The 22,016-nt window shown below is 58.8% G+C and overlaps 1 protein-coding gene across 2 annotated transcripts; it reads right to left on the bottom strand.

Moving 5' to 3' along the window:
• Positions 1-16,833, bottom strand: TP53I11 (tumor protein p53 inducible protein 11). 2 transcript variants are annotated; one of them, XM_082684057.1, is made up of 8 exons: positions 16,387-16,833; positions 6,340-6,413; positions 5,429-5,588; positions 4,758-4,816; positions 4,472-4,520; positions 3,984-4,080; positions 2,882-2,983; positions 1-2,362 (listed from the first exon to the last, which is right to left on the bottom strand). In XM_082684057.1, exons 3-8 carry the CDS (start codon positions 5,555-5,557, stop codon positions 2,229-2,231), a joined length of 570 nt encoding a protein of 189 aa, XP_082540183.1. In that variant the 5' UTR covers positions 5,558-5,588; positions 6,340-6,413; positions 16,387-16,833; the 3' UTR covers positions 1-2,228. The 2 variants fall into 2 exon arrangements, with proteins under 2 accessions (XP_082540183.1, XP_082540184.1); XM_082684058.1 differs by lacking the exon at positions 16,387-16,833 and adding an exon at positions 15,701-15,911.
• Positions 16,834-22,016: the final 5,183 nt, after the last annotated feature.

A 22,016-nucleotide genomic window follows, 5' to 3' on the forward strand; every position in this document is an offset into this window, starting at 1 on the left:
TGATGGTTTTGCACTGGTTTTTGTGACCGTTTCTTACAAAAAGAAGGAACGAAGAATAAATAGTGACTGTGAAGAAAGGTGGTCTTGCTTGGGCGGGGTGGGAGAGGCAGAGGCAGGAGCTTGACCGGAGGGCGCTGGGCTCCAGGGACAAGGATAGAGAGTGGTGGGCTGGGGGTGTGGGGGGGTCTCCACAAACCTTCAGGGTGGAGCACGGGCCCACCCTGGGTTTCCTCAGATGTGTGGGTCCTCCTCCCCATTGTCACTGCCCCCATCCCAGTAATGGCTCCTTGCTTAGTGCCCCCCACACCCCCCATGTCCCCAGACCACTGGCTGTTTGCCAGGCTCCCTCCCCCTGGGCCCAGCTCTGATGTCTAAGCCAGCAGCACAAGCCATCCCAGCAGGCCCTCCTGACCAAACCCCAAGGGGCAAGGCTGAGCTCAGCCCTCCAGCCTGCCCCGGTGCACCCCAGCGGGGAGAGGGGGGTGGCAGGGGTGAGGCCAGCACAGCCCCCAGAGCCCCACAGTTAAGCTGGAACTTTCTACCTCCCTGCCATCGACCCCGGGGACACCGATCCATCATGCCCACTGGAGACAAGGACAAACCACCCATCCCCCATCAAAGGATGAGACAGGCCTTAAAAGGCTGGGGTCGGACTGAGGACAGGAGTGTGGCCAGGGGGCAGTGGGTGCCCTGCCTGGCCAGGGCTCGTGAGCAAGCAGCTGGGTTCTGAGAAGCGGACCACGCGACAGAGGCAGGAGACGGAGGTCAGGGAAGAGCCCAGCCTCTCCCTTCTGCTCAGCTGGTCACCAGCGGCCTGGCCTTGACCCTCAGCTGTGGACCTGCAGCAGCCCCGCAGCTGTGCCAGGGACCAGCTGCGTGGCTGCGGGCATAGCCAGGTTCCCGGGCACAGGTGCAGCCGGCGGCAGCCAGAGCTGGGCCATCCCCTGCCCACCAGCTGCCTTGCCCCACCCAAGACGCTGGATTCCAAGAGGAGAAGCAAGTGTGGGGCCCTGGGCTGCCTTTGTCCACGCTGTCACCAGAACACGAGGGCCACCATGCCCAGTGAACGCACTTGTGTCCCAGAGGGAAGGAGCGCAGGGAAGTGACAGACAACAGGGGCACGCACATGGGGGCGGGGGGGGGGGCAGACAGGGGGGCCTTCGGCTCTGAGGGAGCTGCCGGTCAGCCTCCTCCAGGGTACTTGGGGTGGGGGACATGAGCGCGGCCTGTGGAAATATTTGTTTCGTTTCCCTGCTGAGTTGGAAGGTCACCCAGTCCCAGCTCGCCGAGTCTCAGGGGCAGCACCCCGGGGAGAGGCTGAGGGTAGGTGAGGGGCTGAGCCAAGCGCACCTCAGACCCTGAAGGACACAACAAGGGACCAGGAGATGCTGCTGCTGCTTCTCTCTCTTCCTCCTCTCCAAACCCCGTCACTCACGGGAGCCTCCACGGGGTCCTTAATGCCCACTGCTGGGGCCGGCCTGCAGGGAGGCTGCTGGGGGCCTCTGGACCCAGGCCAGTTGGAGGGAGGGGACTCCTGAGTGCCTCCAGTAGCCTAGAGCAAGGCCCTAGCACAGAGCCCGTGGTGGCCGGGCTGGGGCTGGGCAAGGGCTCTAGCTGCAGGTGGCCGGTCTCTCAGGGGTCCCTGCCTGTCAGCCCCGCAGTGGGGCGGTGGGAAGGGCAGGGATGTGTGCGGAGGGATGGCCGGCGGCTCCCATGGGTGGGGAGGGCCCACGCCGAGGAGGATGGGCGCAGGGTTGAGTGGCCAGCTCTTCCAGGCATACACAGAAGCCACGTTCAGCTGTGTGGGCACTAGAGTGGGGGTGGGGGGTGCGGGGAGGACAGGGAAGCTGGGCACCCCTCCCAAACAAAAGAAGGGTGTCCTGGCAGAAGGGCCAGAAACCGCTCCTTAGCCCAACACCCCATGACTCAAGCTCTTCGGTCAGTGTCTATCCACGGGATCTGGAGGCCAAGAGAGCCAAAAAAAGGGAGGTGCTGCTGTGTGGGGCAAAGGGCAGAGGTGCCGAGGCCTTGTCCCTCCCTCAGCCTGAAAGTCCAGGAGATCACAGCATGTGGGGGTGCCCAGGAGGAAAGGAAGGCGAGCGGCCCCACCTGCCTAGGGCAGGCCTGGTGCAGGGCAGGGTCCTTCCTGCCTTCCAGAAGCCAGAGGGAAACCGAGGCCCCAGGCAGGGTCTCCCTGCCCCACGGGGACCCCCTAGCCCAGCAACGGGCTAGACTTTCTTGGGTTTTCGGCCAACTTGGTAATAGTAGTAAACACTGATGGCGACAAAAAGGAGACGACTGGCCAGGAGCAGCAGGATCCCCAGGGACACGAGGCCTGTCTCAGCTAGCGTGGCGGTGACCACTGCGAGAGAGAAAGACCGGGAAGGGACAGAGGTCAGAGGAGGGGTGTGTGTCACAACTCCCAACACAGAATGACCTGCTGCGCTGGGGTCTCCTGCCAGCTGCCGGGCCTCAAGAACACATCTGGTCCCAAGTCCCCTGCGGGACAGATGCTGGGGTGAGAGGGAGCACATGGGCCACACTGGGTGTGCGCTGACACACCTATGCTGGGTACACAAGGGAGTGATGGGTTATGGAAAGCTGCAGGTGCACGTGCGTGTGGGAAGCTGTGGACATATGTATGTGTGTGTGTATGTATGTGGGTGTGTGTGTTCAAAAAGGTACAGGTACGTCTCAGGTGTGTGAGCACACAAGGGTGCACACATACGGGTAAACACGGCCATGTGCGCCCCTCCCCCTCAGATTTCCATCCCCTCCTGGAAGCCAAGTCGGGGGAGCCGGAGAGCCAGGGGCCAAGCGGCCCTGCCCGTATCCCCCACCCCATCCGTCTCCCCATTTCTCTGTCCACCTTGGGACTCACCCAAGAACTGGACCCCGAAGTAACAGGCTTCGGTGAGCAGAGTCCACCGGATGATAACCTTCTCGGCCGTGTAGAGAGCATTCCACATGATCAGGGAGATGCCTGCGGTCAAGGGCAAAGAGCAGGCTGGGGGCAGGCAGCTTGAGCCACTCACCCCCTCAAAGCCAGGACAGGATCCCAGACTTCCACATCCTCCATCCCTACTCACACTCCCCAAATGAAAACTCATCCATCATCTGGCTTAACCTTATAACCCTAGGTCTCCCACTGCCTGAGTGAAGTGAGTGAAGGGCTTAAAGGTATCCCAGTTGCTGCCAGGCCCTGCCCCCCACCCCTGGTACCTGGGCAGACACTTGGGGGATGGATATTAGTGCCATCAGCACAAGGTCGGGGACACTGCATCTACAGAGGCATGGCCTACCGACATGGCAGGGGGCGGGGGGGGCTAGGCATCATGAGATGGGGCTGGAGTTGGGGCCCACTGTGGGATCTGAGGGAGGCAGGGCTGGAAAGGGAGACTGGATCCACACCACAGACCACCCCAAAAGCCAAGTGACAGGACTGGGCCTTTATTCTGCAGGCAAAAGGGAGCCATATAATGTTTCAGAGAGGAGGGGGGAATGCTACCTGGATGAGGCCTTAAAAGCTGTAATTCAGCTTCCTACCAGGCACCGTGTGTGACTCAAATCAGAAAGGAAACAGGATGGTTCACGGGAGAGACCCAAGAGTGGGAGAGGTTTTGCACTGTGTTGATTTCGTCTCCTCCTCTAGGCGGCAAGGTCCTGGAGGGCAGGGCCAGGACCTCATTCATCTCTGCACCCTGATGACTGATGAGGGGAGGTGCACTAGGGAGTAAGCCCTCAGGAAGCCTTTGCCCAGATGATGTCAAAGACGCCACCCCGTCCACTGGGTACATTGCAGCAGTGGCCACAAGATGGCAGCACACACCCAGCAGAGCTAGACTCCTGGGCTGAAGGGGGTTGGTGTGTGCTGGGAAGGGGAGGGGAGCCCCCACCCCTTCCCACCAAGATAGGCTTCCCCGGCTCCTCTCAGTCTCTGTGGGGCCCCAGCTGCCCTTCACATCAGCCCCAGCAACACTCACTGAGGAGAGCCCCGCCGTAGAGACGGATGGGGGTCTTGCTGGTCACCTGGGCTCCGTCGAAGACGGCATCATAGAGCTGGTCAGGGAAGGCCAGAGCCTGTGGACAGGGTGGGCAGTTCAGGGGAGAGTTGGAATGTCTCCTGGACATCTTTACCCCCGGAAGCCAGGCTGAAGCGCCTTGACTCTCCCCCACACCCCCGTGCCAGGACAGAAGGCTCTAGGTTCCCAGAGGCACAGAGTCAGGAACATGGGTCCTGGGATCTAGGATGCTCCAGAACAGGCAGGGTTCAGGTGGGAAGGACTGGGACTCGGGAGGGGGCTAGAGAGCCCTGACAGGTAGGGCCTTAGCATGCTGGCCTTGGGGGAGAGGCAGCAGGGGCCCCAGGACGGGGAATGAACCTCCAGAAGAGGCCCAGAGGCGGGACACAGGGAGCCACACCCAGGGCCAGGTCCCAGGGCCAGGGGCGAGGGCGGGGGTGGGGGCTCACCATGATGGCAATGCCGGAGAACAGCACAGCGGAAGCAAACTGCCAAACCCTGGCGACATGTGGAGAGAAAAGTCACAGCCAGGCCCCCTTCACTGCCACCCGCAGGGCCCAGGGGACCCTCTCCTCCCCAGCCAGATGTCCAGCGATGGCTGGCTTTAGAGAGAGGGAATGAGATGAGATGGAGTCACAGGCACGGGGAGACAGGGATGAAACTGACGAGGCGGGGCCTCACGCAGCACCCCACCCCATAGCCAGGCACCCACCCAAATGCACCCTGGACGCTCACCTCAGCCCCAGAGGCTCCCGAACAGCAAACTTGATTTCGTTACCCAAGACCTGGCTGATCTGTGGACAAAGAGGGGGTCAGGGGCGCCCCCAGCCCATTCACTCCCTTCCCTGAGCCCCCCTGGCATGCCCAGGGACCCACCTGGGTACTTCCACGTAGCCAAAGTGTCACCCAGGCTGGGAGGGTCACACTGAGGCCCCCTCCCTCTGCCTGTTCTTGACACCAGAGCTTACAGGAAGCTGAAAATATGGTGGTAGGAATAAAAGCTCAGGGTTCAGCTGGACACGGGCTTAAAGCCTGGCTGTGCCCCTGCCTGGAGTGACCTCGCACATGTCCTTGACCTCTCTGAGCCTCAGTTTCCTTATCAATAAAATGGGTTCATAACTATCTCCCAGGACTAGCCAGATTAAATCAGATTTATAAACCAACAGGCGCAGCAACGGGCACACAGTAAGCATGAAATTCATTCTAATGATCTTTCTTTTCGTCATTATTCCCCTGATATCTCCATGAAGTTCCTAGAAAAAAAATAATGAGCCAAGTCCCGGGGTTCCCACAGCTTCACAGACCGCGTCTGCTCTTCTCCCGAATGGCAGGCTGGACCCGCCTCCCCAGATGGGGGCTCAGAGGCGGACCGCAGGGTGAGGACGGCTTCGGACCCCTCAGCCCACCTTGGAGCGGTGCACCTCCCCGTCGTCATCCTCCCCGCCCACGCCGAGGATCTTGCGGGTCTTCAGACGGCTCACGAGGTCCGTCTGGCTGTGCTTCTTCATGAGAGGAGGGGGCTGCTTGGTCGCCATCTTGCCCTGGAGGCTGGTGTCTGCAGAGGGGCTGAGGGGAGACACCTGCCTCAGCCACAGGTCCTGTCCAGCTTCCAGACCTCAGAGGCAGCCAGACCTGACCCCTGGGCCTGCGGAGACGTCCCCTGTCAGCCCGGGGCAGCAGCTGGAACTCTGGGGGGCCCAGGCTTGGTATTTAGCTCTCTAACCAGCTGGCTGTGAGGGGAAGTCTCTCCCCTCCCTGGCCTCAGCTTCCTCATCTATAAAATGGGTGGGCGAGCATGTCCCGAAAGCCGTTCCAGCTGTGTGAGCCCATCTGGCCTCCATGGACACGGCACACCCTGAGTAATCAGGTGGGGTGGAGCCTTACAGAAGGCCCTAGAGGAGGGTGTGGGCCCAGGAAAGGCACTCAGGCCCCAGAGGGAGACCACATCCAAAGGTTCCTGGGAGATGGGGGCAAAGAGGAGTCCGGGCCGGTCTTGCCAGAAAAGGGCAGATCTGCCCAAAGCCTGGGGTCCAGGCACCACACTGAATTTTTTCCCAGATCATCTCTCTGTCCAACAAGCCCTCCCTCCCTGTCACGCAGACAACCCCCTTCAAACCTGCCAGGTCTGAAAGTCTCCAGAGCCCAACGGAGCCAGAGGAAGGACGGCCTGGCGCGCTGGCAAAAGTTCTGGGCCCCTTCCTGTCAGGGACACCCACCACCGGCCTCTTCCCTACCCCGGGTCTGCTCATGATCCCCCACAATCCCCACCCCCCAGCCACCCCCCAGCTCCACCTCGGGCTGGGACTTGAGCACCTACTGTGTGCCTGGCACTGGGCTGGGAGACACAGAGATGAGTTGACTGCTGGTCCTCACCTTCAGTCAGCACAAAACCTATGTGAAGGAGACAAAAATGTTGACCCCAGTGAGCCAAAGGCTTCCAAAACCTGGCCCAGGGGTGGCCCTGGGTTCCTCTATTCATAGCACCCCCCCCCCATCCCTGGCAGGCCATGGGAACTATTTACACCCATTCCAGAGAGGAGGAAACTAAGCTCAACGAAGTCCAACAGAGACGGGCTGAGTCACTCCAGTACCCCCCACGGCACTCCATGCCTGGCACCTCATTCTATAGAAGCCCACAGCCACCCTCCCGGAAGGCCGGAACACTACCCTCACTTACAGACAAGGCTCAGAAATCACGCGTCCCTCTGCTGGGCCTGCCGGACCTTGGTCGCAGTCACCCTGCCACCTTAGTGGTGTGTGGCCCCAACCAAGTCTCAGCCTCCAAGTCCTGGATCAGGGCTGCCAGAGGCAGAGATGGCCTCAGGTCCCCTCTGGTTTTCTAGCCTCCCAGTGTCTTAACACAAAACAAAGCACCCAAACAAACCCCAGGGCATAGAACCAAGCTGTAGGGGGCCTGGGAAATGTGGCTTTAGACTTGGGTAAGGCCTGGGAGTAGCTAAGCAGCTCCAGTTTGAAACTGACCACACAGGTCAGTCTCGGGGGTCTCCGCTGAGTGATGTTCAGCCCCCAGGCCTCAGTTTCTCATCTATGAAGCAGGGGTCGCTATGCGGTCCCCTCCCCACACACCACCGGGGCCACGGAGGTGGCCGGTGGTAGTGATGAAGGCAGTTCCAATGCCCAAGGCCATTTGATGGGGGGGGGGTGACCAGCCCCACAGGAGAATGCAGGGTTTAACCACACTGTTCCCCAGGGGAACAGGCATTGTCCCCATGCCTCAGCACTTCCCACAACTTCTTGTGACTCCAGAGAGGCAACAACAAGCCCGGCGTCCCTCCCGCCGCCCAGTGGACCAGTTCCAGATGGCCCATGAGAGCTGGCCAGCCACAGCTGGGAGCCGCCGGGCCTTGCTGCCCTCAGCCAAGAAAGCACCGGGGAGCCCGGCCCTCGCCCCCCTTCCTTTTCCGGCCTCTCCTCTGGCCTTTCATCTTTTTCATTTACATACTGCAGAACCAACAGTTTTTTGCTGTTTTACAGTTACAAGACTTTTAGCCAGTGTAGAGATGCAGAGAACGACCAACGGCGCTTTGGGACACCTGCCTTGGCCCTCTCCTCCCCTCCCCCCTTGCCCCTCGCCGCCACTGATCTGTGGGCCGTCCCTCTAGCTTCGGCTCTGTTTTTTCAAACATGTTCTATAAATAGACTCATACAGACTAGAACCATTTGAGACCGGCTTCTTGCATTCCACCTAACGCTAGGGGCTCATCGGGGCTGCTGGGCGCCTTCCCCTGTCCGGCCCTCTTTAAGGCAGAGTAATATTCCACAAAGTAGATGGACCCGTTGGTTATCCAGTCACTCACTGGAGGACATCTGGGCTGTTTCCGGAGTTTGACAGTTACGCATAGATCTCCATCCCGCGGCATAAGGTGGCACTTGGATCAAGCCCACCAGATCCCAGGCTGTCTCAGGGACCCCTGCTCAAAGCATCAGCTGCCTTCCTCTGCCCAAAGAGCCCTCCACACCAACACACACTGGATACTCCCTTCTTCACTGCAAGCCTCAATCTGCAAAGCAAGGGCTCTGGGGGTTGGCAGTGCCGGCCTCCAGGGGCAGGGTACGGCAAGGGGACTGTAGCATCCTGGGCTCCATCGGACACCGGCAAGACTCTTAGGAGGGACAGTCTTTATCCACAAGCACCTCCATCAGGAACTTGGGCTGGTGGGGCCCACTGTGGTCTCCTATGGAGCCCAGCCCCCAACAAGGAGCTTATCACCCCCAAAGGGCAGGCCTCCCGAGGAGAGTGGAATCCCTAGGGAGTATGATCCCCAGCACCTGTCTCAGCACAGCTAACCACTCTGAGTACTGAGTTCTGTCTCTTCTTCACCCACAGCACCAGGCTTTGCCTGTGAAGCCTAGGGCGGCCGCTGCAGTACCCTACGCACCTGCCAGGCCCCTCAAGGCAACCCACATACACGGCCCCCTCCGATCTGTCCTTGAACTTTCTTCCCCTTCCCGCTCCACAGGTGTTTTCAGGCCGGCCTCATTCTAACCTAAGTGGAGACAGAGGGCACCTCCTCCGCTCCACTCCCTGCACCTCGGCTGGACCAGAGGCGCGTTGAGGTCCTGAGTCTGCCCTCTTACCAGCCACAGGGCTTCAGGCTGCTCCTTACAGCTCTCCCAGACTCAGTGTTTGCCCCTGGGAAATGGGGTTAATGAGAACACTCTCTCTGCACAAGTGCTGGAGGCTAAGGAGAGGGAACACCTGGGGTGCCCCGCCTGCTTCCCCCAACTCCTACTTCCCTTTCTTCATTCAGCCATTCAGCGGTGCACAATGGAAAAAGCCTGCCTGATAGGGCTGTGGCTTCCTTTCCAGCTGCCCTCTGGAGGGCCCTCCGGGGCTTCACCCCTCCCCCAGGCCAGGCTGCCAGAGGCTAAGGGCAGGGGAGGGTGGAGGAGAACCTGCCAAGCAAGGAACCAGTACAATGTAGCTGCAGCTCCCAGAGCCCAAGTTCATGACCTTCTACATTCTGCTCCTGGCCGTCCTCTCTCACCTTGATTCCCAATAAAGCCAGCAAGTCCCTGTCCTTCTTCAGAGCTGTTACAGTTCTAAAACCACTGCCCAGCCAGGAAGGTCCTCCTTGCGCTCTGTTCCCTGTCTCGACCATCCTTGTTCTTCAGAGGCCTTCCCGGGACACAGCCTCTCCCTCCCTCCCCTGGACTCTCTGGGTCTTCCTGGGGACGGCCACGGCCCACTGCCAGGCCATATCCCTAGTCCTGTCACAGGCACCTGACTCCTAGAGACCCCGTGATCTGAAGGCAGGGCTGCTGTGTGGCCCAAGAATCTTCCCTCCGCATCTCTGCACACAGGATGGGGTGGGGGGTGCTCGGTCAGCACGGGCCAGTGAGTGACATCTGGGCCATAGGGAGCAGTGGGACCCACCCAGAATACTGGGGATCACACTCAGATGGGGCAGGGCCCAAGTGGAGGCTCGGCTCCAAACCCACACTGGACGAGGCAGAAAGCTGAGGCCCAGAGAGGGCCACATAGGAGCCAGTGGCAGGCACAGGCAGGAAAGGGGCTTTGCAATCAGAAGGGCTGGCTTCAAATCTGACCTTTCCTCCTGGCCTGTGGCCTCGGATCCGTGGGTCTAGAATGCTGAAGGCATAGGAGAGTAGGTACAGAGATGGTCTTGGCAAAGGGTCTGGCCCATAGAGTGCCCAGGAAATGTGGGGGTCAGGACTCGGGGGCGGGGACAGTGTGGTGAGACACCGCCATGCCCCCTCCGCAAAACGCTGTGGCCATCACTAAAAGGCCAGCATCCCAGGGCCAGGCTTTCTGTAGGTCTTGCTCACAGAGTCTGGGACACTTCCCGGCGTGTGAGGAGCTCACCAAATACCTGTCACCAAGTCATGAGTTGGGGAAGGGGTGGAGAGTGCCCCTCCCCGGTGCTGGCCAAGGTCTGACTCCCTGCAGCACTGCCCCCCCACATGCCCCTACCTGCCCTCTCATCAAGTACAGGGACATCTGAGCCCAGGAAGAACATTCCCAAAGAGCTCCCCATGGCAGCAAGACAGAGGGGTCATGACTAGACAAGAGGCCAGGAACAGAGAGGCTTACCAGGGGTGTGGGTGTCAGGGGAGAACAGGGGGGCATATACTCAATGATTAGGCAAACTTGGGCTCAAACTTCAAGTTTTTCTCTTGTCTGTAACCTCAAAAAGTTTCCTAACCACTCTGAGCTTCCATTTCTGCCTTGGTGGAAACCACGGTACTCGTTTTTAGCTCACAGGGCTGTGACGAGGCGCTGAGCAAGGGCAGTCAAGGGGCCTGGCCCCTCCTGCAGACTCCTTGCTGTCCTTGCTTATGGGACAGCTGCCTAGGCCCTGCCCGGGCAGGAGGTCGGGTGGGGCAGGAGCATGGTTCCCCTGCTGGTCCTAAAGGACCTCTCCCCACCCCACTACAGCCTTCCCAGGAAGCCTGGTTTCCATAGAAACCATCAGGCATGGAGACTGTGCCCATGAGGGCTGACTTAAAAACCTGACCAGCAGTGGGGGGGTGGGGGGAGGGTGGAGGCGGAGGAAGGGGGCCCGAGGCCCTGCACACCCACCAGCTGCCAAGCCTCCCGGTGATGCAGGGGGGAGTCGCTGCTGCATTGAGCGTCACAGCCAAGAACGACTTCCTTTTCCAATAAGACCCTTTGTTGGAGGGACCATGCCCCCCACACCATCCCTCCCCATCTGGTAGACACTGCCCCCGAGAGCATCTGTCCGAGGGCTGGAGGCAGGGAACAAGTACTTCCAGACCAGGGATTCATGGCAGCCCCCACAACAACCCTGTGAGAATGGCTGTGTTGTCACCCCCACTCTACAGAGGAAGAAACTAAGGCCCGAGGGACTTACTCAAGCTTCTCAGGGTGAGCTGCAGAGCTGACACTGGGAGCGAGTCAACTACGCTGTAAATAACATCCTGAGAGAAGCCCGTGTGTGTGTGTGTGTGTGTGTGTGTGTGTGTGTGTGTGTGTGTGTGCAGGCGCTGGGGTGCTCTTTGGTAAACCTGACCTCTAGGAAGAACTAAGCCCTAAGCCATCTTCCTCATCACATCGGCCTCTTGAAAGCCCCTGGCAGGTTGCCAGCATCTGAACTCCTTCCTTCCTGGGGTCTAGGATCCCTTGGGTTAAGGCCCTGTGACCCCAGCAGGACCAGGGAAGGGCTGCAGGGAGACCCATTGTTCTCTTATCACGGTGGTGTAAAATAGCTGGAAACCGGGTGTGGGACAGAGCAACGAGGAAAGGGGGCAGCGAGAGGAGCGGAGGCAAGGAGCGAGGGCCAGCAAGGAGGCCAGGGAGGCTAGAGGGTCCAGAGGCCCCGTCATCCACCCCCGTGGCCCCTTCCTGGGGCGGCCCATCAGCTCCTTGGCCCAGAGGCCCCTCCAAAGACCTCCAACCCAGAACCCGCCAGCCTGAGCCCTCAGGCAGAGTGACTCTCACATCTCAAAGGCTGTGCTGAAGGGGTGTGGGCGTGGATAGACCCACGTTCATTACCAGCCTGAGGCCGTGGGGCGAGTCAGCCTGAAGACCCTCCATTCCTGTGCTATAAATGTGGGTCACGATGCCTGACTTACAAGGCTGGGGCAGAATTACAGCCAAGCTAGGAAGTCACAGGACACAAAGGGGGCTTGCTTCACTAATGCGTGACTGGCGTCATGACTGACGTCATCACAGTGGCCCCCAGGTGCGGGTCTGGTCACATGGGTCTCGGGGCGACAGCACCAAGCCATGGCGAGGCTACACGCCACAGAGCTTCCTGGCGGTGTGTCCCTCGAGAGCAGACTTATTCTAAAGGCTGAGCCCGCCTGAGTCAGCCTTGCCTCCCCAGCAGACCACGAGCCCTGCCAGCATCATCCATCACCTGCCTCACCCCCACCTCCCACCCCCCACCCCTGGGGCTCAGGGTGGATGTGAAGGGCGGGGTGGGGCAGCAGGCAAGCCTTGGCAATGGAGAGGAGGGGGCAGGATCTGAATCCCGCTGTGGGGACAGACCTGGTCCCTGAGACAAAACCCCGACTCAAGAAAAAGAAGGCACTCCATGTCCCATTTCCAAGAATGTCCAGGTACACGGAAGCTGGCATGGTGCCCAGTGGGGAGACAGGACAGCTGAGGTCCCCAGAGAGTCTGTCTGCCACCACGGCAAAACCAGGGCCCTACTCTGGGACTCAGTCGCCTCATCTAAGAAAAACTGAGAGTGTGGTCTCCATCCCGTTCAACAATGTGGCTTTGAAATCCACACACCAACAGGACGCGAGGCCCTAGCTCCAGCTGCCGGGCTGCCCCCGGAGACACACAGGATTTATCTACTGTTCTCTTTCTTTTGAAGGTGCCTAATTGCCAGAATGGCAGAGGGAAGCCCAAACTTTTCATCACAAATAAACATCTCCAGAGCTTCAGGGACTGAAAGTAAACACGCCTGCATGCCAGAAAGGCTGAGACAGACAGAACAGAAGAGGGGACCTCCCTGGGCCTCACACCCCAGGGTCTGAGGGTGGTGGGAAAGGGGGAATCCGGCCCCCTGACCAGCAGCTGTCACCATTCAGATGTCATGGCGGGGGGGGGGGGGGGGGCTTTTCCCTATCCCTGCTGACGCAGAGGGTGAGCACAAGGGGAATTTCTATTCTTTTCAACCGGGAATGGGCCCATCCCCCCGACCCCACCAGCCCAGGGACCATGTCAGGGCTCTCAAAGGCAGCTGGTGCTTCCAAATCCCATGGGGGCCATGACCATGGGGACAGCCTGACTTCTGGCTGCCCTGGGGCCAGGGCTGGGGTGAGGAGGTAGCAGACACATGCCATCCCCCCCACCCCCAACCATCGCGCCTCCTACCTCTCTCTAAAATTCTGGGTGGGTTGGGAGAGGCAGGCAGAAAGGTCCCTGTACTTTTCCGAGGATGCTATGGGCTAGAACTACAGTCCAGGACCGACCATCTCCCCTAGGGTTTGGGGCTCTGGCTCAGGGTCAAAGGAGTAGATCAGGACTCAAAAGGCCTGTGCTTAAATCCTGCCTCTACCATTTATTCGCTGCATGGCCTTGGGCCAGTGACACCATTTCTCTGGGCCTCAGTTTCTTCAGCTGTGAAATGGGTGTAATAAGCACACCTACCACCTACTGATGAGAAGATGCACAAAAACACCAAGAATGGCAACCGTTTTATAGCGAATGCTCAGTAATAACATTGTTGGTATTATTCTCAGGCTAAGAGACTCAGCTTCTTTGCCTCAGTTTCCCCCTTGACCATACCAGCTTCAGTCCCTTTCTAAGGGTTGTATGCGGATGCAGAATGGGGTGTTTACAAGGGGTGGACTTAAGAAGGAAATGGGAAGGGAACAAGGGTCACTCGTGTCAGGAGAAAGACATTGTCCCAAGGCGCTCACAACGGATAGGCAGGGAGAACCTGGGGAGATGGCTGATGGATGGGTGGCAAGGCTGCGGATCCCCTTGAGGTACTAAGACTGCATGGCTCCCCTCCACGTTACTGCCACTTGGCCAGGCCTGACCCTGGCAGGGATGTAAATCGGTGTTCCCAGTGAGTAGCTGAGATACAGAGAAAGTGCAAACAGTATGGGCCAGGAGGCAGAACCTCAGGTACCCCATCCTGCTGCTTCATGTCCTGGGGTGACTTACATGCCATTGCTGAGCACCACTTCCCTCAACTGCAAAAGCGGCATGCATCACCCCTTTTCAGTCAGCCTTGCCTCCTAGCTCTGCCCTACCCCCTCACTCCACGAGAATCACAGTGGCTCCTTACTGTTTCTCAAATATGGCGGACACATTTCAGCCTCAGGGCCTTTGCACAGACCATTCTCTGCAGGATCTTTATTTCCCCAAGCTATCTCCACAGTTCATGCTTTCAAAGCCTTGGATCAAGAGTCACCTCCTCAGGAAGACCTCCTCAACCACCTTGTTTTAAATGGAAACCCCGGGGCACCTGGGTGGCTCAGTGGGTTAAGCCTCTGCCTTCCACTTGGGTCATGATCTCGGGGTCATCGGATCGAGCCCCGCATCAGGCTCTCTGCTCAGCGGGAAGCCTGCTTTCCTCCCTCTCTCTGCCTGCTTGTGATCTCTCTCTCTGTGTCAAATAAATAAAATCTTAAAAAAAAAACTAAATAAATAAAATGGAAACCCCACCCCTGGCATCAGTACTCCAGACAGTCAACTCCCCCACCTCACCTCCCAATACACTAAATAATTTACTTTATTATTTGTCCTTCTACCTTTTAAGTGTCAGCTCCATGAGGGAAAGAGTCTTTGCTTTGTTCTCAACTGTCTCCCAGTGCCCAGAACTGTCCAGCACTCGGTTCACTAAACCACCTTTGGTATAGGGCCCACAATTTGCTCAATCAGCGAAAGTAAAGAAGAGTCTTGAACTATGTATATCAGAGGTCACTGCTAATTTCATCACTCTCTTACCCTCACACAGTGAGGGGCAGTCCCTTTCTCCAGAGCTGGTGGGGGCCTATCTTCAGATTTGGGGAGAGGGAAGGCAGCAAAGTACAGAGTTGGAGAAGCTTCAGCTGGAGCCTGGAGGCAGGCATCCAACATGTGTTGACAACCAGACATGGGCGAAGGCCTTTGGTTGGGCCTCAGCCCTCCACCCCAAATTTATATGGACTGATTAAACCTACAGCGTGTGGGCAGAAAAAGAGAGGTCAGGGCAGCTTGCTTCCAGCTAATGGAGCCAGAGGGGACCTCCGGGACCAGGCAGCCCATTCTGTAGACAGGAAAACAGAGACCTGGTGAATATACAGTTCCTTATGTCCTAACAACCAACAAGAAAAACTTTCCCTCTTCCTGGGCTGAGTGTGGGGCTAGTGTGAGGCTTCCGCTAAAGAATGGACAGTTTCCCTTCCTGGCGCTCCACCAGCACCTCCCACCCCATTCCACTCTGTGTCCCTGGGATCTCTAGCTCGCAGGAAGAGAGGGTCTGCAGAGGGTCCTGACCCCCTCTGCACGGGCCACCAGAGGTTTAGGTCCAAGAGGCCGCCCAGTTGGGGTGGGCATCCCTGTGGCCGTGATGCCTTCTCCTAGCAGGACGGCCCCACCAGGGAAAGTTTGAAGGAAATCAACCAGAAAGCGCGGGGCGATGGTGGGAAACCGAGGTGGCACTGGTCGTCAGCGCTGGGCTCCAGAGGAGCCCCGAGTTCCCGGCCTCGGGCCACTCCTGCCCCCGCCCACCTTGCTCCAGAGAAGAAACCCGCTCCCCTGAGGCCGCGTGGGGGCGGCGGGAGCCGGGCACTGGGTGGGGGCGGGGAGGGCGGGGCGGGCGGGGCAAGGGGACGCAATGCAAGCGCGGGACCCAGTGGGGCGCGCCCGGGATGCGCGCAGGGTTCCGGCGTTTCCTCGATAGACACCCCCCCACACCCCGCCCCGAGGTGGATGCGACTATTTTGCTCCTGGCAGGGACCCCCCAGCCCACCGAGAGCCAAGCCGATGGCCCCACACTGCCCCCTTCCCGCTGAGCGCGCGACTTAACGGAGACTGGGGAGCGTCCGTCTCCACCTGTGCTTCCCGGACCCTCCCACCCAACAACTGGGTCTTAGGCGCGGCCACGGTTTCTGCCTCCCCCACCCCCAATCCCTCCTTCCCTCGCAGGCCCGGAGACCAGGGTCTCTCCCAGTCTGGCTTCTTCTTCCGCCACTGTGTCCTTTATCTCCTAGCTCCAGGCACTCACCCACTTTCTGAGACCCGGGCCTGAGAGCTGGGGGACCCCAGGCGGGGAGCTCCGGGCTGCCGGACGCCCCCACAGCCCGCCGAACCAGTAGGTCCGGCCAGCGGGAACTCCGCCACCGCGGTCCGCGGCTCTGCGGGGGCGAAGGCAGAAGGAGGGGCACTCGCAAGTTTGTGCCGCGCACTCCTCGGACCGGGGAACAATGGCGATGTGGGGGGAGGGGACAGAGAACCGAGCGCGGGGACAACAGTCAGACCCCAGGGAGACAGAAACTGCTCTTGGCTCTTTCTCTCTTGCTCCGAAGCTGAGGGGGAGGCAGGGGGGGGGAAATCAACAGTCCAACAGGGAGGAGACACCGAAGGGAGAAAGACGGGGTAGAAAGGGAAACCGAGGCAGAGGGAGGGGCGGTGTGAGTGGAGAGCGCCAAGGGAGGTAACCGAAGGGGCTCCGGGGCTGCGCCTTTTGGGGGGGCGGGGCGGGAGGCGACCCCTGGATTCCCGGCATTATCCGCCGGGGTCAAGAGGTCCTGGGGCGTCCAGCTGGCGCGCACGGGGTCCCCAGGTCTGCCGCGGTCCCTGCGGGCGGCAGAAGCCCCGCCGGGCCGGGCTGGGCTGCGCTGCGCAGGCACCGGCCGGCGGCGGGAGGGGAGCGTGCGAGGCTCGGAGGCGGCGGCGGGGAACAGAACTTACGTTCCTAGCGCATGCTGGCGCCGGCGCTGCGCGGAGCTGGCGAGCCAGGGGACGCTCGGGCCCTCGGGAGCCTCACATCGCGCCGCCCGCGCGGGGCAGGGCAGGGCCGGGCCGGGCGGGACTGCGCGCGGCGTCCTGCGCGGCCGGGGTTTACCCGAGTCTGGCGGCCCGCGCTGGTCCCTCCTCTCGGTCCCGCGCGCAAGCCAATGGCGCGCCGTCCCCTCCCACGCGCCGGCTGCCTCGCCCCCGAGGGTGGCCGCCCGGGGGGAGGGGGAGAGGGGTTGGGGCCACTGGGCTCTGGGGCTCCCCGGCCGAGGCTTTCCTAGGGACTGCCTGTGGGGGGCGCGCTCAGGCCCCGGGAGAAGGCGCTGGAGAATCGCCGCCCAGGAAGACTTTCTTGGCAAGTTCTGACGACTGCGCCCCTTTTGTGAGACTCTCAACACCCCCATAGGTTGGCAAACCACACTGTCTTAAATATCCTCGGGGTATCCCCTGGGGCCTAGGCCAGTGTCTAAAATGGAAGGGACTGCTTTGGCTGGTAGATGCCCAAGTGTGGAGGGAACACAGTGACAACAATGGTCACCATCTGCTGAGCGCCCGCTCCGTGCCAGGCACCGTGTGCTCAAGGAGTTTCGAGCATTAACTCATTTGATTCTCACAACAACCTACGAAAGCGGCATGATTAATCCCATTTTATAGATGATGGTCAGGGACTTTTGATTTGGGCTTCCAGCCTTGACCCACCTTTCTCTCCCCTTCCATAGGACAGCCACCCCTTCCACATACACACCCACTTTCTTCATCCTCCACCCTAAAATCTGGTCTCCACGATGTTGCCCTAAACTGCACTGTCATGGGACTAAGATCTTATCTGGGACTCCTGGACACGTGGTGGGGGGCATGGTTGTCAGACCTTTTATCTCTACACATCCTGTGGGGGGAGGAGGGGGAGGATGTGGCTTGGGGGTCCTGGACTCTCTGGGAGCCCCTCAGCCTAAAAGAACCAGGTTCCTACAAACAATGCCCCCACTCACTCTGGGCTCATTTAAGCCCCCTGTGACCAGTAATGTGTCTCTCACCCCAAATCCCACCACCACGCACCCTCCTTCTGAGAAAAATGCCTGGTTCTCTTCATCTTATCTGATGGTTGTGGGAGTGGGGACAGAAGAGCAAGGTTGATGACAGGCTCCATTTCATGAGATAAGTAAATAGGGCAGGTGGGGGTGAGGTGAGGGGTTGCCCTGGGTCTCTAGCGAGGTGGGCATTTTGACTCTGGGTCTGAGCTCTTTCCACATTAGTTCCTGAAGGGTTAATCAAGCAGTCTCTGGGACTAGACCAAGGGCCCAGATTCAAATCCTACCTCAGCCATTTGGTGACTGTGGGACAAGTTACTTAATCTCTCCATGGCTTGTTCCCTCCGCCTACAAAATGAGGTGTTTCAGAGAAGAAAGCGCCCCTGGTTGTGGAGCAGCAGCTGCACACACTTATTGAGCACTGACTGCCAAGAAGACTCTCGCTGCCCTCCTGGGAGCTGGGACTGGGTGGGAGAGGCTGTGCCCTTTACACGGAAGTAAAGGGAACATTACCTGGCTGGCAAGAGCTCTCAGCGGCAGAGCTGTCCTGATTACCAAGGGAACAACTCTGATCCCGAGGCCCCTCTGTGGCCCCCAGTGCCATCAGCCCTGCTTCCAGACTAACCCGTCAGGCAGTGATGGCCAATAATGAATGAGTAAGTGAATGAACGAATGAATGAATGCCTAGAACTACAGATCAGGATTGCTCCTAAGTGTGTTGGGTGAATCACAGACCCAAGATCTCCCTGACTTGAGGCTTCAGTCTTTCCAACAACTCAGAGGCTCAGCCCGCTGCCTCAACAGAGCCAGCTCAAGCTGGGAAGATGAATTCCTTTTTGCCTCTTCTGTTTTCCCAGCATGCAGGGCTCTGGGTTGCTGCCGGGCAGGTACCGACCTCACTACTGTGAAGTGTCACCTCTGATTGTCTCCCTTGACATGGAGGCACTGCCAGTGCTGCCTTTAGTGTGACCATTGTATATACTCAAGTCCCTGACCTTCCATCCAAAGGAGGAGCTCTGTACAATCACCCCAAGGTGATGAGGCGTTGCTATAGTAGTAGTGAGCACCCTGCTACTAACAGCATGCAAACAGAAGCCAGGGAAGAACCAATGACAGTGCTAGAGGAGGATTCACACCTTAGGTGGCAAAGAAGGTAGATAAGCTTTGAGCCCTGTGGGTCTTGATTTTGTGTTCTCTGTTTCTCAAACCCATCCGCAGAGAACCTGGGAGCACAGACTGTCCCCCCATCCTCATGAAGGAGGCAGTCTTGTCTGAGGCCTTCCTGTGTGTCAGGCCAGGTGCTGGGTTCTGGGGCCCTGGCGGTGAACAGGACCCAGTCCCTGTCCTTGGGGAGCTCCCAGCTCCTGGGAGACAGAGGCACACACAAACAGCCATGGAGACAGCTCCTGGTAACAGACGAAGGGCTGGGTGGGCAGGAGGACAGCGACGAAGCTATCCATTACCCCCACATCTGCACTCCTTAAAGCGCCCATTAGACACTCATGCTCTCTTCCTTCCTATAAAGTTTTCTGAAGTGATGTGCGTCTAGTCCAGAAACATTTCTTGGATTGCCATTCTGCTCTTAACTTCTCTGTTACCTCATCTTTATCATTATACTGGGCACCAAAAAAGTTCACCTTGCAAGGTTGTCATGAACCAGAAACTGACATCCATCAAGTGCTAGATGAGAACAAGACAGCGCTAGGCAAGGACAGGTGCTCGGAGCTGCTGACCATGATGTGTCATTATTTGCAGCTCAAGAGGAGCCTTGGTGAAGAGGACAAGATGAGGGGACTACGGCCCTGATTCCACTCCCAACTAGCTGTGTGACCCTCTGCTGCACCTGGGAAACGGATATACAAAAACACCTGCCTCTGGGAGTTCGCCATCGTCAAGTGAGGGATTAGATGAGAAAGATCTGCTGACTGGAAATGCTGATTCCTGTTACGATCATGCTTACTGGGATTCTCTTTGTGAAACTGGGGCGTGGACGTGGAGACTAGGGCCAGCCAGCTTGGGGAGGGTCAGTCCCCTCTAGCCTCCCATTGGAGTCTAGGAACAGCCAGCCCCGGGCGCCCTCAGCAGGGGCAGCAGCACCCCCATTGCGCCTGTGTGTGTGCACACGTGCATCTGTGCAGATGGGTGGCATGTGGGTGGGCGTGTGGCTGGAGGGTGGCGTGGGCACAGGAAATGCCAGTGTCTATGGCCTGAAATCACTTGTGGATTGTGAATCCCTGGGGAGGAATGAAATTGCAACTGGATTTGGAAGATGCAGCAGTGGGACTAGTGTTTGGTACCTGTGGAGGGAAAGGGGGCGGAGAGGCTAGGGGAATGCCCAGTTGGGCTATTCTTTGGGGCTGGGGCCTGGGCTCAGCAGTGACCCCCTCCCTTAGGATGGGGGTGGGGCACAGAGATGATGAGGCTATCGTCAGAGACCCCTGTGGCTGAACCCAGGGGTTTTAAAGCAGATAGACTGGGTTCAAATCCTAGTTATGAATCATGGGTCAGTGCTTTCATTTCTCGGAGCCTCAGTTTCCTGGTCTGTAAAATGGGGGGGGGGGTGGATAGAGCCTACTGTTACTGGGAGTTTAACCAAGAGGACAGATGTTAAGCCCTTAGCAAGGAAGAAGCATTATTGTTGATATTGGTAGTAGCAGCCAGAAGAAGAGAGGGAGAGGGACTCCACAGGAGCGGGTGCTTTTGCAAACTGTAAAGGTTGTTCTGAAGCTGCCAGGAGGAGCACTGTGTTGGACCAGAATGAAAGGGCCACTGTCCCAGGGAGTGAGGGGGAGGAGTCGAGTTTTCATAACCCCTACGGGTTCCTCTTCCTGGTTCCCCTCACTTCCTCAAGAGCTTCCTTCTGGGTTAGAGAACCTGCCTGGTAAGACCTTCTGGGGGTTTCCTCACCACTGCTGGGTGTCACAGGCTGAGCCCAGCTCTAGGATTGAGAGGAGCAGGTGCAGGAGCAGGCACTCTGAGGCAGGACCCCCCCCACACACTGCCTGGACCCTGCCTCCAGCCTCCTTGCCTCCACCCCACTCCCTGGAGGCTGCCCTCCCTCCTGTGAATCATCATCATTGCCACCTGCTTCTCACCTGTGGGAGAGACAACCATCAGGAGGGGGAGCGGTGGGGTGCCCCCAGATGGTTCTGGCTGTGCTGCTGACCAGGGGCCAGGATGTCCCCCCTTCTTGCAAGGCAGTGCCCCACCCCCTACCCAGCATAGTCGGTCAAGTTTGGGACAAGGGCGTCACCCATGCCAAATAGATTCCAATTCATTAAAAAAAATCTGCCTTGGAAAAGTGGTTCTCAAAGCAGGGTTATAGGGAGCATGTTAGGAAAGCAAATTCTCTGTCCCACCTCATATCACAAACTTTGGAGGGCAGGAGTCGCTGGGGCAGCACTCTGCATTCCCACAAGCCCTCCAGCTGATTCTCCTAGGAGCTAAAAAGTCTGAGAATCATGGTTTCAGAGTTTGCAAAGCAGATTCTTAAGATTCTGTCATTCAAACTGACGCCTTGGTAGTCTTCGGCCCATTTTACAGGTAAAGCTAACTGAGTCTCCCTTTGCCAGATTTCCCATCAGGGAAGTGGAAGAGCTGGGCCTGGAACCCACCGAGTGTGGTTCCGGAGTAATTGTGTTTGCATTCTCTAGACCAGAGTGCTGGCCAAGGTGGGGGGCGGGGCTCTGAGCGGAGGGACTGGGGGGGGGGGCAGGGGGGACAGAAGGGCGGGCTGTGTTGATTGTTCCCTGCGAGGTGCCCCAGCCCAAATCTACATAAATAAAGCCCAGCCTGCCATTTTGAGTGATCGGTTTATTAATACTCACGGGGCCGCTGCCGATGCGGATCTCAGCAACAAAGGCGGCCGGCCTCCGCGCTCCGGGGGCATCATTACGTAAAGGCTCGAGGAGCAGCGCAGAGTCCAACGCTAAGGGCAGGCTGGGGGACTCCGGGGCACCTGTAAAGGAGTCCTCACCCCGCGCCCTCCTCCTCCCACACCGGAAGCGGGTTAACCCCTGCGTGGCTGGCAGTAGCCTTCCACTGGGGCAGAGGGTCTCTCAGAGGCAGATTCTCTGCCCTTGGCCGGGGAAGGGGGTGGGGGACCGGAGGCTGAACCAGGGCTTCCCCTCCCCCACTCACCACTGCACCTCCGAGCTGAGGGAGAGAGAAAAGAGCAACGCAGAGAGCAAGTTGTGGGTGCAAGAGGCGTGGCTTGCAAATCCAGCTCACCTCTGTGGGGTGACCCATTTTACAGATGGAGATTTGAGGTCCAGAAAGGGTTGGCTTCGTGCACCAAGAATTCCTACCCCCAAATGGGTCCAGAGCCCACGTTTTTTCCCTTGCACCCCACAACGGGTCTTGCTAACCACCATGGATCCACTGGTGTCTCAGTGCTCCGTTAGGGGTCCCAGTGGCAGAAGGCAGTGAGCAGGGTGGAAAGTACTGTGTACATCTCTGTCTCGGGGCCTGAAGAAGGCTTGGCGCAGGCAGCCCTGGAGCCCGTGTCCACTGGACCAATGGGGCCCAGGACACACCATGACCGTTTGGGTTAGTGGG

This window comes from Mustela nivalis (assembly GCF_964662115.1).
Source record: "Mustela nivalis genome assembly, chromosome: 9".
In the NCBI taxonomy this organism is placed as follows: Eukaryota; Metazoa; Chordata; class Mammalia; order Carnivora; family Mustelidae; genus Mustela; species Mustela nivalis.

Bases quoted from the DNA above. Each gene is read 5' to 3' on its own strand.
- TP53I11 (XM_082684057.1), bottom strand. From the start codon at position 5,557: ATGGCGACCAAGCAGCCCCCTCCTCTCATGAAGAAGCACAGCCAGACG. The intron at 4,081-4,471 runs GTGAGCCCCCAC...CCCTGTCCACAG, and splicing joins TCTCCGGCATTGCCATCATG to GCTCTGGCCTTCCCTGACCA. The intron at 2,363-2,881 runs GTGAGTCCCAAG...TCTCTCTCGCAG, and splicing joins CTTCGGGGTCCAGTTCTTGG to TGGTCACCGCCACGCTAGCT.